The sequence below is a fragment of the Lichenostomus cassidix genome, chromosome 23, assembly GCF_008360975.1.
Source record: "Lichenostomus cassidix isolate B80296 chromosome 23, HeHo_3.0, whole genome shotgun sequence".
In the NCBI taxonomy this organism is placed as follows: Eukaryota; Metazoa; Chordata; class Aves; order Passeriformes; family Meliphagidae; genus Lichenostomus; species Lichenostomus cassidix.
The window spans coordinates 658,791-674,632 of record NC_139503.1 but is presented as its reverse complement, the minus strand read 5'-3'; the positions used below and the strand labels follow the sequence as shown (position 1 = coordinate 674,632).

The window sequence follows — 15,842 nt, the reverse complement described above, 5'->3', positions numbered from 1 at the left end:
TGATGTCCTGAGCTCCTCCCAGAGCTTGTCACCATCCCAGGATCCTTCCCTGCGTGTCCCACATCCCAGGGAAGTGCTGCCCTCCAGGGAGCTCAGCCTTGCCAGCTAGATAGGAGCAGGACAGGCCAATTTTACCCCCTATTTCACCTCCTTTGATGGGGTGTTCACAGAACCACGGACTGGTTTGGGCTCAAGGGACCTCAAAGCCCATCCCATTGCACCCCTGCCATGGGCAGGGACATCACACCTTCTGCTATCCCAGGTTGCTCCAAACCCCATCCAGCCTGGCCTTGGACACTTCCAGGGATGTTGGCTGTGCTCAGAAGACTTTCGTTTTAACTTCCCCAAAGAGCAAAACTGAGCTAAACTTGGTGCAGATTTTCCGCAGAGAAGCCCTCGGCGCTGGGCGGAAACTGACAGAGAGCTCACCAAGCTGTGCTTCACCAGACAGCAGGTGTGTGTTCTCAGCACGGTCCAGTGACTTAATTTCAAACCATCTTCAAAGAGCCAGCTCCCCTTTGCTTCCTGCTGCTGCTGCTGAGTGGGTGAAGGAGCTCAGAGATTTGCTGTGAAGAGATGCATTTGAGGGCCTAAAGGAAGCATTTCCCTGATCCATTACTTGGATCTGTAACTGAAAACCCAAGGGACATCTTGGTTCCAGGTCCACCTGGAGTTCCTTCTTTTTACATAACTTGCCAAAAGACCCCACTGTAGTCCTTTTTACCTGTTTCTCCACTGTTTCTAGCCATGTTTATCATCCTGTGTTCATACCTTTATATCTTTTAATCTTATTTTTACCAGTTAAGCTTTAAGCTCTATTCAGCAACTTCAGGAAAACTGAAAATTTCTGCATTCTGTTATTTATCACTGTCATGCCACAGAACAGGGAGTGGGAGTTGCTCTCGTGCTGGGGGATGTAGATAAACTGCTCCAGAGACTTGAGATCCCCACAGCACGTCTGGCACCTTCTGCCTCACAGCACAGGCAGCACATGCAGCTTCCCCAAACTGCCCTGGGTCCCACCGGCTTTCGGGGACGGGAAGTGTGATTTGGGGCTCTGGTGATTGGTGCATCCGTGGTGGTTAAAAGCTCGGAGCAGACGAGGAAGTGTCACATGAAGTGTCACAGCATCTGGAGAGCCCCAGCCATGCTGTCCCTCCAGCGCATCCGCCTGCTCCTGCTCCTCGCCCTGCTTGTCCTCTGCCTGGTAAGAACTTGGGGGTCCAGCCAGCTCTGTCCCATGGGTGGGGAGGGTTCAGCCAGTGGGGGAATTTCTCCTTTCAGCTGGAAACCTCAGCATTTGGTTTTCTCTTTGGCTTTAACCGCTATGATCTTACCAAGAGCTTTGTGCCGTGGTCCGGGAGATCTGAATACTTCCATACGGTGCTTTTTGGAAGCATTTCTTTCACTTAAGAGTACCAGTCACATCTGTAACCCTCACACTGAGCTCTCCAGCCCATCTTCCAGCCTCTCCTTTGCATGCTGGCCACAGCCTGTGCCCAGTGTGAGCGTGGCTGGCCGGAGGGCCTGGGTGGACACATCTCTGTGGTTTCCTCTCACCTCTCCCCACTGGACACTATTTTCTTTCCTGCTGGAGGGCTCCATGGGGGTTTGGTCCAAGAGCTGTTCTGAGGGATGTTGGGGCTCTCCTGGGTGAAGAGTGTTACATGGGAGGGATGAACCCGCCAATGCTTTTGGGGAACATGATGCTCTTCGGGGCAGCTTTTGGGATGATTTTTTCCCAACAACATGTTGGTAATGGGGCCAGGTTTATCTGTGCTTATTTCACTTATGAAGTTCCACAGAGCTGCAACCTGCTCCTGGTACCACGGGGTGCATTTACATTTTGGGATTCCCCATCTGTAAACCAGCCAAAAAGGACAAGAGTGCGGTGAAGGGGCAGAGCAGAGTTTTGGGCTCTATTCCTGGTCCTTTCCCGTCTCTGGAGGGACCCTGAGCAGGGGTGTAAGACAGTGTGTTTGACAGTGGGGAAGGGCATCCCTTTTCCAGCAGCCAGGACAGTGTTAGAGACGGAAGGAAACTGCCCTGAAATCGCCATCCTGGCTGTTCTGCATGTCACACAGCGACGGCAACCTCCCTGTTTGCAACAGCCCGGGGGACAGGGGTCCCTCCTCCCCCTGCCCCTCATTTCCAGCACGGGCATTTCCCAGCTCTGTCCCCACACCCCACCTCATCCTTTGCTGCAGGGCCCGCGGTTCGTCACCTTCTCGCCACTTCCTCGCAGCAGCTGGAGGAGCAGAGACCACTTGCTGGCTCCCACTTCCCCCCTTAATTTCTAACAGCCCCCGGTTAGAACCAGGGCAGCGATTCCAGGAAGAGCTCACTTCCCCCACTGCGTTAGGACAATGCAAAAGCCAAGAGTTTGAATGTGAAGGGGAACCGGCCAGGAGGCTGTTTGTCCTGCCTGGGCTGGGGCAGTGTGGGCACCAGTGCCCCAGCTCCCTTTTCCCCCACGACCGTGGGGTGAGGGCTCTGGGGGCTTTCACCCCCGTGCTGCTGTTGGGAGGGATGTCTGAAACTCGTTTTCTTTTCCAGTCCCTCGGCCAGGCGAAAGAGGAGGAGTCTCCTCCCAAAGATACCGCACCGAGCAACGTCACCAGCACCAGCCTGAGCCCGCCGGGCGCTCGCCCGCCGCTCCTCTCCATCGCCATGGGGGTGATCGGGGCGCTCTGCCTGCACCTGCGCTGATCGGGAAGGGATACCGGCGTGCCCCCCGCCTCCCCGGAACCCCCGAGAAGACCCTCCCCAGGATGGCATTCCCCGCACGCCAGCAGCACGGCACCGCTCCCGTTCCTGCCGCCCTTCTTCCCCCTCGACCCCGGGCCTCGGAGTGAGCCCCCGGCCTTGGGGAGTGGAGAAATAAACGCGCTGGTGCCGAGACCTCGGGCTTTTCTCCGCGTCGGGGCGGTTCGGCACCGGGGCTGACGGGGGTGGGGGGCGCCGCACCGGCCCCTTACCCGGGGCTTCAACCCTCGGTGAGGTGGGGGAGCAGAGCTGGGACCCCGCAGTGTCCCCCGCCGTGTCCCCCGCAGTGTCCCCCGGCACTCGGCGGGTGCTGCCGGGACTCGCCCGCGTCCCCCTCAGGCCGGGCGTGGCATCGCGCGCAGCCCGCGCGCAGCCCTGGCCAATCCCGTAGCAAGGGCTATGCTCCCCGCCAGTCAGGTGCCGCCAGCTCCCGCCCTCAGCCAATCCTGGCCTGGCAGAGGGCATATAAGACCGGAAAAGGCGGGCTCGCTCGTTGTGAGGGGCGGCCGCGGCTCGAGTGGGAGCTGCGGCGTGCTGAGGGCTCAGCGACAGTGAGGGAATTTCACTTTCTTCAGCGTCCCTTCCTGCCAGTCAGATCTTAACCTTTGAGTCCCTCGTGTGGCTGCCTGAGCCATGATGCAGCCCTGCATCAGGTGCAGTGAACGCGGCTGGCCCACAGCTCAGCCCGGGGTGCCTCGATGGGACCCCCTAAGGCCGCAGCTGAGCTGGAGCTGCTGTGGTCCCTCAGCCCCCGGTGCTCCCAGGGCACGGCTTGGCCAGTGCCTCCCGCCTCAAACTCCATGGCCGCGGAGCTGTCTGTGCCCGTGGGCACTAGAGGGCACTGGGATCCCATCCTGGCAGCAGGATCAGGCCTGGGCTGGCGGCGGGCAGTGGGCAGTGCCAGGCTGTGGGCAGTGCAAGGACAAGACCAAGGACACTGACCACTCAGGCAGAGCTGGCCCAGACAAGCAGGGCTGTATCTTACACACGTACATAAATACAGTTCTGGGGGAAGAAATGCTTGTGGGGAGGGGGCTCTGCTGCTCTCCAGAGGGTGCCACGCTGGTTGTGTCCATGGGATCCTTCATGAACCATGTTCAGGGTTCCCCCGTGATGGAGAGGTTGATGGGCATCCTTCACACCAGCAGATGGGGTAGAGAGGTGCTTGGGTGTCCCCATCCTGCCCCATGGCACCTCTGCCCCTCATAGCACCTGGATGTCCCAGATCTGTGTAGGTCTTTGATCAGCCATGTCCCAAACGATGGCGTGGTCCCGGTCGTAGGTTCGGCCGCCTGCAGAGCAAGGGGAAGGTTTGGGGAGGGCAAACCCCACTCCTGATGGTGCTCAGGGGGTGGGTGCCCCGTGTCACAGCCAGACACCCCATTTCTGGGCATCCCTGAGGAAGCTGCCCCTGCACAGTGCTGAGGCCTCACCCTTGACATCAAGGATCATGTCCTCAAACATCTGGCTGCGGATTCGTCCTTGAGAATCCACGCTCCAGGTCTGACGTGGCATCCGAGTCTCAGACCACAGCACGGCCTTTGAGCCCTTCCCGGCCGGCCCGATGACCTGCAGGCTCATGTTGGGGGCCACCTGCGAGGGACACAAAGGCTCAGAGGGATTTCCCTGTAAACGAAACTGGTGAGTGTGGGATGAGCAGGAAAACCCCTCAGTGAGAGGTGGCAGTGATGAGGGTGATGAAAACTCCACAGGGAAGGCAGGAATGACTTCACATCTCCAGGGGAGATTCAGAGGGGACAATCACCAGATTTCTAGGGACAAGGCTGAGGTCAGAGGCTGGGAAAAGCTGTTGTAAACCCTGGAAAATGGCTGTGAGGTGGGGAGTACCCTAGCAGGAGTCCTGCCAGGGGCTGCCCCGGTCCCCTCGGGGGTGCTGGCTGTCACACCTCAGCCCTGACCTGGTTTTTGATGAGCCCATCTTCGTAGTACCAGATGGAGTTGCTCTGCTCACTCAGGCTGGAGACCACCACCCGCCCTGCCTTCATGTCCTCCACATCATCGGGGACTGAGAGGAAGAGCTCCAGCTCCCTGCTTCTGATGCGGAAATAGATCCGTCTCTGCAATGAGAGAAACATGGGCTTTGCACCCAAAAAACCCTGCTGCCTCACCTGGCTGGGGCTTTGGGAAGGGAGGATCCTGGACCCCTGGGTGTTCTCCCCATTGTCCCCCAGGAGGTCCCCAGGGTGATGGCTGTGACCGTGACCTGTCCCTTGTAGCTGGCATGGGCACGGCTCACTGCATTGGGATGCCGTGGATTTTACAAGGCAGCTACCCACAGGGAGCGTTTCACCACAGAGGCTGCCACTCCCAGGGTGGGGGACAGGAATCTGGGTGACAGTGCCGAGCTGGTGGCACGTTTCCTGTGTCAGAATCATCAGCTGCAGGCTGCTGCTCCCCAGGCTCCCCCAGCTCTTTATCTCCATGTGAGCCTTGTGCCCCGGGGTTTTGGGGTTTGCCCCCCAGGTGCCAGTGCCCTGTCCCCTCCCAAAGGTGACACTCACCTGGCGGATGGGGTAGAGGGACCCCACGTGCTGCAGCCCACTGTAGGTCAGCCAGTTGGTGATCTCAGTGCAGTCCAGCAGCCACTGCCGCCCTCGGAAATCACCGTGCTCGCACAGCACCCAGCTGTGGGGGCAGGAAGGCATGGGACAGGTCACCTCGGGTGGGCAGGTGACACCCACGGGGTGCTGAGGGACAGGGGCTCACTTACATCCCTCCTTTGACCCGCACCGACAGCACATGGTTGTTGAATCCCTCTGCCTGGAGACTCCGCACTTCGGAGTTCAGCTCGATCTCCTTCCCCTCGAAACACTCCAGCCCGTGCAGGAAGATGGAGGGTTCCGAGAAAAACTGTGGGATTGGGGACAGAGACGGGGTGGGAAGGGGGAAGGGGGGAGGAGTGAAGATTCCAGGGATGGAGAGCCAGAACTGGGGGTGCCTGTGAGAGCGCAAAAACCTTTTGGGGGTCTCAGAAGAGAAAAGGGAACTCACCAGTGGCACCTTCTTCAAGGAGCGGATGGCAGTGGAGCAGAGGCAGCCCATGGCACTGAGTGTGGGGTATTCACCCTCGGACAGCACGTGCTGCTCTCCCGCGAAGTCCTGCCCGTCGAACAGGATCCAGCTGGTGGGGAGGAGCATTCCCAGGCTGACAGAGCCATCTCGGTGGGTACCCATCCCTCCTGTGACCCCCCAGCACCCTGTCCTGCCCCCCGCCCCACAGGGCTGCCCAGGTTGTTGTCCCTGTCCCCATTCCACATGGCCCAGGACACCACACCTGCCCCCACGGACTCTGCAGGAGCGTGGGATGAAGGCTGCGGGCAGAGCCCCCTGGTCCTCCTCAAACGCAACGTGATCCCCCAAGAAGTCAGGCTCTGAGAAAAGTAGGATCTGGGGAGAGGGAGCAGAGGGGCTCGGTGAGAGGCGCAAAGCATCACCACCACCCCACAAGGGGCTGTGTCTCCCCATCCACCACCCCTGACCTTGGAGACGAAGTGGAGGTTGTGTTCCTTGACCTGGAAGTGAACAGAGCAGGGCTGAGGGGTGTCTGGCTGTGACCCCCACCAGCCCCAGGGGCTCCCATGAGGAAGGGGATGTCCCCTGACCTGCAGGATGGGCTGTGCCGAAGCGATGTGACAGTCGGTGGCCCCCCAGTCCTCGCAATTGCGGTACACCCCCTTCTCCAGGATGTACTGCTCACCCGAGTAGTTGGGGCCCTCGTAGGCCACCCACCTGCAGGGAGAAGGGGAGTGTTGGCTCAGTTCCCCCCCAGCTGCCCCCCAGGCCCCCTGTGCCCTGTCCCCACGCTCACACGCCGCTCAGCACATGGATGGACTGGGTGACAGTGCCATAGCCAGCCAGCTGTGTGTCAGGGAGTGCCTCACTCAGCTCCACACTTGGGCCCTCCTCGAAGTCCATGGCCTCAAAGAGGACCAGCGCTGGGTCAGAGAAGTCCTGTGGGGAGAAGGAGGCCCATGGTCAGTCAGGGGAAGGGGCTGTGGGCTCAGCCTGGATCCTGCCCAGCCTCAGGCACCCCAGGGAGGATGGGAACAGCTCCCAAACTTCTGCTTGGATGAGTCTGGGGGATCCCAGGCCATGCCCAGCTGCCTGACAGGCAGGGAAGACTTCGTTTGTGGGGTGAGGATGGGATGGGGGTGCCTAGCTCTCTCTGCCCACACTAGGTCCTTTCCCAAGCGACTCCCATCCCTGCCCTCACCGTCCGGATCAGCCGTAGGGACACCAGCTCCTTGCTGTAGCCGCCCCACTGCCTCCAGTCCTGGTACTCCCCTTCCTCCAGCAGGTACTGGTGCCCACGGAAACCTTCCTTCTCGTAGCCAACCCAGCTGTGGCACAGGCAGACACGGGCAGTGAGCACTCCAGAGGATTTCCACATGCTGGGGCACGGGGACACCACCCACACCCTCTCTCCCAAGCCACCCACAGCCCTTGCCAGGGTGACCATCACTTTCCCAGCCTGTTCCAGCTGGGATGCCAGCCCTGCCTACCCCTGCCACTCACCAGCCACCCAGGACACGCAGGGAGCCCGCAGTGGGCAGTGCTGGCTCGGGCAGGTGCTTCAGGTCATAGATATCTCTGCTGATGGTGAAGCTGCGGCCCTGGAAAGCTGCAGCCTCATAGATCAGCACCTGGGGACATGGCAGGGTGAGAATTGTCCCACAGCCATCCCAGCCACAGCTCCCAGCTTCCCCAGCACTCACCTGTGGCTCACCGGGTCTCTCCACCACGGGGCAGCCCTGCGAGGAGAAGGAGCCCCAGTGAGGCTGTGGTGGCAGGAGGGGACCTTGCAGGGACATCTGCTACCCCCCTTTAAAGCCTGAGCTGTTTTTTGGGTTGTTTTCATTCAAGAACCTCTTTTGAAGCTTTCCTTCACCCCTAACCCATAGGAGCACTTTCCAGAGCTATGCTTGGCCTGATTCCACACCAGGATCCCACCGATGGGAGTCAGAAGCTGCCAGAACACGCTCCACCTGGCTACAGCCCCAGCATCCCAGAACCACAGCCCAGGAACCAGCTCTCACCAGCCTGATGGGATGCATGGAGCAGATGGATGGGTCCTTTGCTCCCCAAGCCTTTAAATTGGGGTACCCGCCCGGCTCCAGAACATACGGATCATCGTCGAAGAAAGGCTTGGAGTAAACCAGCCACCTGGGGAAGGAGGGGAAGGCATCACACCCTGCTCCAATCCCTGCTGGAGCCCTCCTGGCACCCCCCAGCCCCCGGGTTCCGCTCACAGGCCCGAGTGGACGATGATGGAGGCGGCAGCCAGCGCCTGTCCCCGGGTGCGAGTGTCCTCAGCCGAGTCGGTGAACCTGAGCCGGGCGCCTTCGCCGTTCTCCTCTGCGAAGAGGCTTATCTCGGGGGTCCGGTAATCCTGGGGGAACAGCGGCCTTCCAGGGTCCTGCACCGCTGCTTGTGGGTGCTGGGAGGCTCCGGAAGATCCATACACTCACCCGCACCACCCTCTTGAAGGAGCCGATGCGGAACGGGACGCTCCCGCGGCGCTGCCCGTTCTCCCCGTACGCCGTCCAGGGATTGTCAATCTCCACGTCCCCCTCGGCCAGGACGCACTTGCGGCCGTGGAAGCGCGGCTTCTCGTACATCACCCACCTGGCAGCGGCGTGGGGGCAAAACGGGGGGAAATCCAGCTTTACCTGCAGCCCTGCGGGTGCCCTCGGGGCAGGGTGTGGGTGGGGACGTCCTCCCACCGCCGCGGTGCTGCAGCCGCCGTAATTAGCACCGGCAGGACGATCACTCCTGAACCCCGGGCTGGGAGCTGCCCGACATCCCCGGCACGGGGAACGCACGAGTCCCAGCCAAGCCCTCCCTCTGTGTCCTCTCCGCGCCTTCTCGCCTTGAGATTGTCCCTACCCGCCTCGGATGACTCGGATGGAGATTGTGTGTGAGAGCTCCCAGGACGTGGCGTCGGGGACGTCGTCCCAAATCTCCCTCTTCTGCCCCGCGAAGCCGGCATCGGAGTAGAGGATGATCTGGGAAAAGGTGACATGGTGGGATAGTGCTGTCACACTGCGCCATGCCCCGGCCAGCCGGCCCAGCCCGGCCCCACCGCCCTCCCTGTACCTTGCCAGGTCTTGTGTTGATCTTCATCAAGCCCTCCTTGTCCTCCTGCTGTGAAGAGCCGAGGGGACGGGCGGGTGAGGAGCACGGAGGGACATCGGCCGCACCAGCCATCTCCCTGCAGCCCAAGGGAGCCGCAGCCGCAGCCTCGCGTCTGGCGTCTGCCAGATCCTCCCACCGCCCCGAGCAGCCACACCTCGAGCATTCCTGCACTGCTGGGGATCAGCCTCCCGCCTGCCCCCGACCCTCCTGTCACCCGCCCGGGACCCTCCCAGCGTCCGTGGTGGCACCCTCCCATCACTTGACCTCGTATCCACCCATCCCAGTATGTTCCCATCACCCATCCCAGTATCCTCTCATCACCTATCCCGGTATCCTCCCACAACCCGTCCCAGTGCCCTCCCATCACTCATCTCAGTGCCTGCACTTTCACCCCATGGCCTCTCACAAGCCATATTTGGGAACAGGGAAAGATGCTGCAGAGTTCAGCACCACCTTCCCACACTACCAGGAAAGGAGAGCATTTCTCTGGGCGCTGTGCTGGATTCACTCACCAGGACATCGGTGGGGCACAGGGTCACGGTGCTCTCCGGCTCCTCGGTGACAGGAGGGACAGCGCCAGAACTCAGGGCTTCCAGCATGGCCATCTCGGGGCCAGAATGGCCACCAGGACCCAGCCCGTTGTGGTCTCTGAGGAGGGGTGAGCCCGTGCCCCCATCGCCGTCGGGCAGCTCGAGCAGGGCGGCACTGGGGGACACGAAGCGGCTGTAGAGCACACTTTTGTCCAGGCGGGAGTAGAGCTTGCCCTCGTCAGCTGCAGCTGCCCGCTGCTCCAAAAAGTGGGAGAGCAGTGCCATGCCTTTGAGAACATTCCCTCGGAAGAGGACACTCCGCTCGGCTGGGCCGCCATCCATCAGTTTGGCTTTTTCCTCTGCTCCCAGTGTCCCCAGGAGTGAGCTCCCCTCCACCCACCCATCGCCCGCCGCATTGTCCCTGGGCACTGCACGGAGAGTCCTCGCGGCCGCCCGCTCCTCGGGGCTCAGGTAGGGGTTCTCGATCTCCTCCTCTTCCTCGGGGGTCTCCTCGGGCCGCCCCACCGGGCCCCGTGCCAGCAGCTCCCGCAGGGCCACAGGCAGGGACACTGGGGCTCGGGGGGCCACGTGGTCCTCGTGGATTGGGGGCAGAGCTGCGCAGCGGCTCAACGCCGACGGCCGGGGCTGCCGGGGGGCTTTGGGTGCCTTCCGCATCTCCGAGGGCTCCATGTTGCGCAGTGTGTCCACAAAGATCTCCATGTCCACCAGCAGCTCGGGGTCCTCCTCGGTGGCATCTGGGGGGCTCTCAGCTGGGGGATCAGGGGCTGGGGTCTCGGTGGGGGGCTCTGCAATGCTCTCAGGCTCTTGCGCTGTGCCCTGGGGGTCTCCCGTCATCTCATCCCCCTGCAACTCAATCTCAGCTTTTGTTGGTGCTGGTGTTTCGGATGAAGGCTCTGGACCATCGCCCACCTCCAAGGAGGGGTTCTCGGGGGTGCTGCCAGCTCCCGGGGGGCTCTCTGTCCTCGGTGGCGTGGCTGAAATGGTGCCATCCACCTCTGCCACGCTTCCCTCACCTGCGCCATCCGGATCAGCCTGGCCACCGGCGCCTGCCGAGGGACACTGCGGGGAGCTGGTTGGACTGGTCTGTGGGTCCCCGGGCCTGTCGTCGGCTCCCGGAGTTGCGTTCACCGGCGTGGGTTCGGCTTGGGGCAAGTCTTTCTCCTGGGCCGGGAGCCCAGCGGCCTCTGTGGTGCCTAGAGAGCTCTCATTGCCTACTGCAGCTGCAGCGGAGCCGCTGCCATCCTGCCCGGGGCTGTCCCGCTGCGGCGAGGCCGCGGTGGCCCCGGCAGTGTCGTGTGTCCCGTTTGGGGCTTCCCGTCCCTCCGCCGGCCGCGGCTCAGGCCCGGCCGCGTCCCTGCCCGTCCGCAGCACGGTGACCTGCCTGGCCCTGGGCAGGGTAGTGACGCAGCCGGGCTTGGCGGCGCACGGGGCACCGGGACATTCGCCGGGGCCACCCGCGGACCGCTCGGCGGGGCGGGTGGGCAGGAGGGTGCCGTGCACGTAGCTCTCCCTGTGCACGGGCAGCTCTCGGGGGGCACCCACCGGACAGGGGGTACCGTCAGCTCCGGGCTCCCCCTTCCCCCGCTCGTCCTGCCGCCGAGGTTTTTGCGCCGGGGAATAGACCTGCGAGAAGATGGGGCCGTGCGTCGTGAAGTCCTTGAGGACGCTGACGGAGGACGAGTGCTCCCGATGGGTCGGGGTGGCGGGGCTGGAGCCTGTCTTCTCCACGATCTCCCTCTCCCAGGCCTGCAGCAGGAGGGACACGCGGGAGGGGCTCCCGTCCCGGCCCCGCGCGCTCCCCGTGCTCTCCAGCCGCCGCGACACCAGCGAGACCTTCTGGAAGCGGGATCTGCCCTCGGGAGCTCCCGCGGCCGCCTGCTTCATGCTGAGCTCCGCGCTGGAGATGAAGCCCCTGCTCTTGGTGTGCCGGAACGGTGGATCCATGCCGGGGGGGCGGGCAGGGAATGCCGTGCTCCCGTAACTGCCGGGCTCAGCCCCTGCGGCCGCCACGCTGGGACTGGCAGAGCTGCGGGGAGAAAAGGAGTCTCTGGGAGAGCTGAGAGCAACCATCCCGCGGGGAGCGGCCCTGGCCCCAAAACAGACCCTCAACACCCACAGACCTCCCTCTGATCCCGCAGGACGTTTTGGGGGTATCCCGTGGACACAGGAGGTGGCTTTGGCACTTCTTGTGATGCTCCTGCCATCCATCCCGGCACCTGCAGGGGGTGGGAGGCACCGTGCGTCCCTCTGCCTGCCCGTGTGGGGCTGCTGTGGCCAGCAGGGATGGTGGGAGCTCTGCCACACGCCGCGGTGGGCTCTGGCAGACCCGGCAGGGCACGGGTGAGTGTGCAGGATGCGGCCGGGCCGTGCTGTGCCGTGCCCCGAGCTGTGCCGTTCCCCGAGCTGTGCGATGAGTCAGGCGGGCAGCAAGGCTGCGCCGAGTCAGCAAATGCAGCAAACAAACAAGCCCAGAAAACAACAGGGAAGCTGCTCCATGGGGGAAAGGGCCTGGCTGGGATCGGGACCAGGGCTGGGGCAGCCGCGGGGTGTGCAGGAGGAGGTGGAGACGTGAGCAGCATCATCCCTTGACCCTTCCCTATGGCTATGTGGCAAAGGTGGGATGGCTCTGTCCACCTCTGCAGCTCCATCGGCAGGAGGGAATGAACTGGGATGATCACCCAGCGCTCAGCCCCTGATCCAGAATGGTCCCGGCACTCAGCTCCACATCCTGGTGTTGAGTGCTGCAGGGTGGGCATCGCTGTGGTCCCTGGGGCTCAGGGCAGAGGACAGGGACACATGTGCCACCTCGGCTCAGGGGGTTGCCAGCAGAAGCGTCCCTGTCCTGTGGCCACATCCCTGTCCCAGAAGGGTTTTATTGCTGGGTTTGGGATTGGGAAGCAGCTGACACAGCAGGTGCTGGGGAGGGAGCTGTAAGTGCACCCACATCCCAACATCTCCCATTTAGGAGCTGTTCGGTGTCACCGCCCAGCTACAGGGACAGAGGCAGGGATGGGGATTTGGGGTCAGCCCGAGGACAAGCTGAGATTGAGGTCCCCATCAGGAAATGGGGACACCTTCCTGCACAAGTCCCAGGGCTCCTTTCCCCGGGGAACACCTTGGGAGGTAAACTCATCCTGCACCAGCCAGATGGGATGAATCCAACGTAGGCAGGTTGGGTTTTCCCAGTCCCTAAGGGGATCAGGGAGCTGGGGGCAGGCAGGGAAGTCCTGGGTACAGGCAGCTGCCTGCCCCTTCTGCCAGCCCGCCACGCGCCCTCCAGATCCTGCTCTTCCCGGCCCAGCAGGTCTTTCCAGAACAGATAGGAAGAGTTTGTGTCATTTTTCCGGAAGGCGATGAGACCTTGTCTGGGACAGCCAGCGCTGCTCGAGGCTGGGACCAGCCTGGGTGGGGCTGTACAGCTACATGGGCAAATCCACAGCTGGATCTCCAGGGCCACAGCTGGATCTCCAGGGCCACAGCTGGATCTGCAGGGTCATGGCATTCCCCAGTGGAAGAAGGATGGATGCACTGGCCCTGCCCATGGCTCCAGGACTGCACAAGGACAGGGATGCTGGCTCCGTGCAGCATGGGGGTGCTGGGGGGAGGCTGACTCAGCATCCTGCCTCTCACCTGGAGCTGGATTTCCAAAGATCTCCAGGTCTGTCTTTCCCATCCCATCCCTGCAGCTGGATCCAGCACAGCCCTGGTGCAACCCTGGGCCCCACAGGTTGGAAGGAGCTCACCCAGAGCCCTGCTCTGTCCCAGCACCTCATTTTCTGCTGAAATAATTCCTCTGGCAGCAATGGGTCAAGAGCATGAGGACATGATGACATAAGGACACGAGGATGCAAGGACAAGAGGACAAGACCCTGCAGCTCCCTGGTTGCTCCTGCTGGCCATCCCCACCTGCCCGGACATGCCAGGCTGGATCCAGTGGTGTTGCCACATCGGGGCACCCAGCACGGCTCTAATTAATCCCCTTTGGCCAAGCCAAGCCAACCTGCTGACCTCATTTGCTGCCTCCTGTCACCCCAAAGGGTCGCCCAGCACCCAAGTCAAAGGCACGAGGTGCTGTTTAATATTCAGGAGAGATGGAGGGGCCGAGGGCAGCAGCTGCGGCTGCCTTTGAGCTGGTGACCACGGATTAAGCTGAGCCTCCGGCCACGTTGGGCTGAGCTCTGTCACCGCGGGGTGAGAGCGGACCTGCCGCCTTCAGGAAAATCAGGGATCTGAAATCTGGGCTGGGCGGCTGCTGCACGGGCTGAGGTTCATGGGGAGGGCAGCGAAACCACCGCCCCCCTCGCTGCCTCTGCCTCCCCCCGCTGAGCCCCGTGCCCTGCATGGAGGGGGACAGGGGTGACAGGGGAGCCCCGCTGTCCCCTCAGCCCAGGTCATGAGGCCACCAGGCGTGGAGGAGTCCCAGCTCACTCCGGTGCCTCTTGGGATGCACTTTGGTGGCAGGAGTTGGATTACAACCCTAGCAGCCCCCCAAATTCAGGGACTGAAGGTGAGAGAGTCAGAGCTGGGCTCAGCCCCCACCTCCCAGCCCCATCCCCCCTCCCTGGCCGCTGCCGATCCCGGGGGAGCAGGGACCAACCCCAGCACCTTCCCAGCCAGATCACGGGTCCGAGCACCGCGCAGCCCTGCTGGGTGGCAGCGGGACAGGAGCACCGCTGCCCTCCTCCCGCAGCGCCACAGAACCACAGAATCCCCTCCCTGCAAGCAGCTCCACCAGCCGGGCCGGACGGGCAGCACCCTGTGCCCGGGGAGCCCACCCTGCACCCCCTGTACCTGCCGGCCGAGGGTCCGCCGTGCCGGCCGGGGACCAGCGGGGTCTGTGCCGTGCGTGCCGCGCCGAGCGGCTCACGGTGCTGCTCTGTGCACACCGCACAGCTGGGCGGACCGGCAGAGTCACCCTGAGCACCCAGCCCTGAGCACCCAGCCCTGGCGCAGCGGAGGTTTGGCATTCCTCAGGTGCTGACAGCCGGGGAGCCGGTCGGGCTGGTTCCAGCACCCAGCTCCCCCGTTTCCTCCGACTCAGCAGCGCCGGGAGGGAGCCCAGCCGGCCTGGGTGGCTCTGGGCTTCCCGGATCTCCATCCCACCACCCACCCGAGTGAAGGGCGATGGTAACCTCAGAAGGGACATCAGGAACCACTTTTGTCACCGCGCTTCCAGCCAGTACGGTGCCCCCGCCATCTGCCGGGCCGTAGGGCTGGCAGGGTCGCAACACACCGTGGGGAGGGGCAGGGGGTCCCCAGGGCTGTGATTGCCCCCGGGTCAATCAGCTTCCCGGGGGTCCCACGTGGAGCCCTCAACCCTGCAACACGTTCTCTAGAGTCTCTGAATGCGGGGGGATCTCCCAGGTCTAGGAGGGCTGGGGCTCTCGAGGGGCTTCACATGGGCCTGGGAATGGAGTGGAGGTCACGGTAGCCCTGGGCCACCGCGGGACACCTGACCCCGGGGCGCAGGGCCCTGTCCCGGCAGGGCTGGGAGGGCAGCAGGGCCAACACCCTCCCCGTATCGTCGCCCTGCCCTCCCGCTCCGCCCCAGCCCGCGGGAGCTCGCTGCGGTGCCAGCCTCACCCCGGGGCCACCACTCCCAGCTGTTGGCCCAGCCCAGGAGCCTCCCCGGCCACCGCCAGCCCGGCGCGGGTGGCCACAGTTCAACTCCGGCTGGGGCGCCCGGGGGCACCCAGCTCTGGGTGACACCGCGCACGTGCTGGGGACACTGAGGCAGAGCCGAGCTCCCTCTGCCGGGTTTTGGCAGGTCCCCGGTCCCCTCCCGTGCCCTTCGCCGGGACCCCAAGGGTCTCTGAGCACCCACGCGGGGACAGACTGCTCGTCCTCGTGGCTCGGGCACGGGAGCGGGATTTGGCCCCTGCATCCCCCAGCGCCGTGGGCTCGCAGGAGGGGCAGAGATGTGGTCCCGACAGCCCCGGCCCGGCTGTGGCGTGTTGGGGTTGTGTGACTGTGAGTGCACGCGTGTGTTTAGCATGCACAAGCGTGTGTTTAGCATGTACAAGCGTGTGTTTAGCATGTACAAGCGTGTGTACGTGCCGAAGCAGTCGAGCCAGCCCTTCCACAGCCCCCCGCACCGCCGGCGCTGGCCGGGGAGGGTTTAGCAGCAAACCAGTTCCCCAGGCACTGGAGAAGCTGGAGGGACACCGGGGCGAGCCTGGGCCTTGAGTCACTGTGTGCAAAGGGAGGGACACGGAACGGAGCACGCTGGGGACAGGCGGGAACAAGCTCAGCCTCAGCTCCCGGGAGGGAGACAGGGCTGGAGGGAACCCCACAGCACCCCGAGTCCTGCCGGGGCTGCAGGGATGTCCCACTGTCATCCTCCCTGCAGGCAGGGGAAGATGAGAAGGT

General features: G+C 63.2%; 1 protein-coding gene across 2 annotated transcripts; it reads right to left on the bottom strand.

Annotated features, from left to right (window-relative positions):
* Window positions 1-3,711: 3,711 nt before the first annotated feature.
* Window positions 3,712-14,414, bottom strand: CRYBG2 (crystallin beta-gamma domain containing 2). 2 transcript variants are annotated; one of them, XM_085081291.1, is made up of 20 exons: window positions 14,265-14,414; window positions 9,435-11,499; window positions 8,884-8,931; window positions 8,674-8,792; window positions 8,256-8,412; window positions 8,037-8,176; window positions 7,824-7,950; window positions 7,503-7,538; window positions 7,303-7,430; window positions 7,001-7,127; window positions 6,596-6,738; window positions 6,390-6,516; window positions 6,267-6,299; window positions 6,062-6,174; window positions 5,779-5,908; window positions 5,498-5,637; window positions 5,289-5,412; window positions 4,686-4,844; window positions 4,200-4,359; window positions 3,712-4,058 (listed from the first exon to the last, which is right to left on the bottom strand). In XM_085081291.1, exons 2-20 carry the CDS (start codon window positions 11,415-11,417, stop codon window positions 3,970-3,972), a joined length of 4,083 nt encoding a protein of 1,360 aa, XP_084937417.1. In that variant the 5' UTR covers window positions 11,418-11,499; window positions 14,265-14,414; the 3' UTR covers window positions 3,712-3,969. The 2 variants fall into 2 exon arrangements, with proteins under 2 accessions (XP_084937417.1, XP_084937416.1); XM_085081290.1 differs by lacking the exon at window positions 14,265-14,414 and having other exon boundaries at window positions 9,435-14,189.
* Window positions 14,415-15,842: the final 1,428 nt, after the last annotated feature.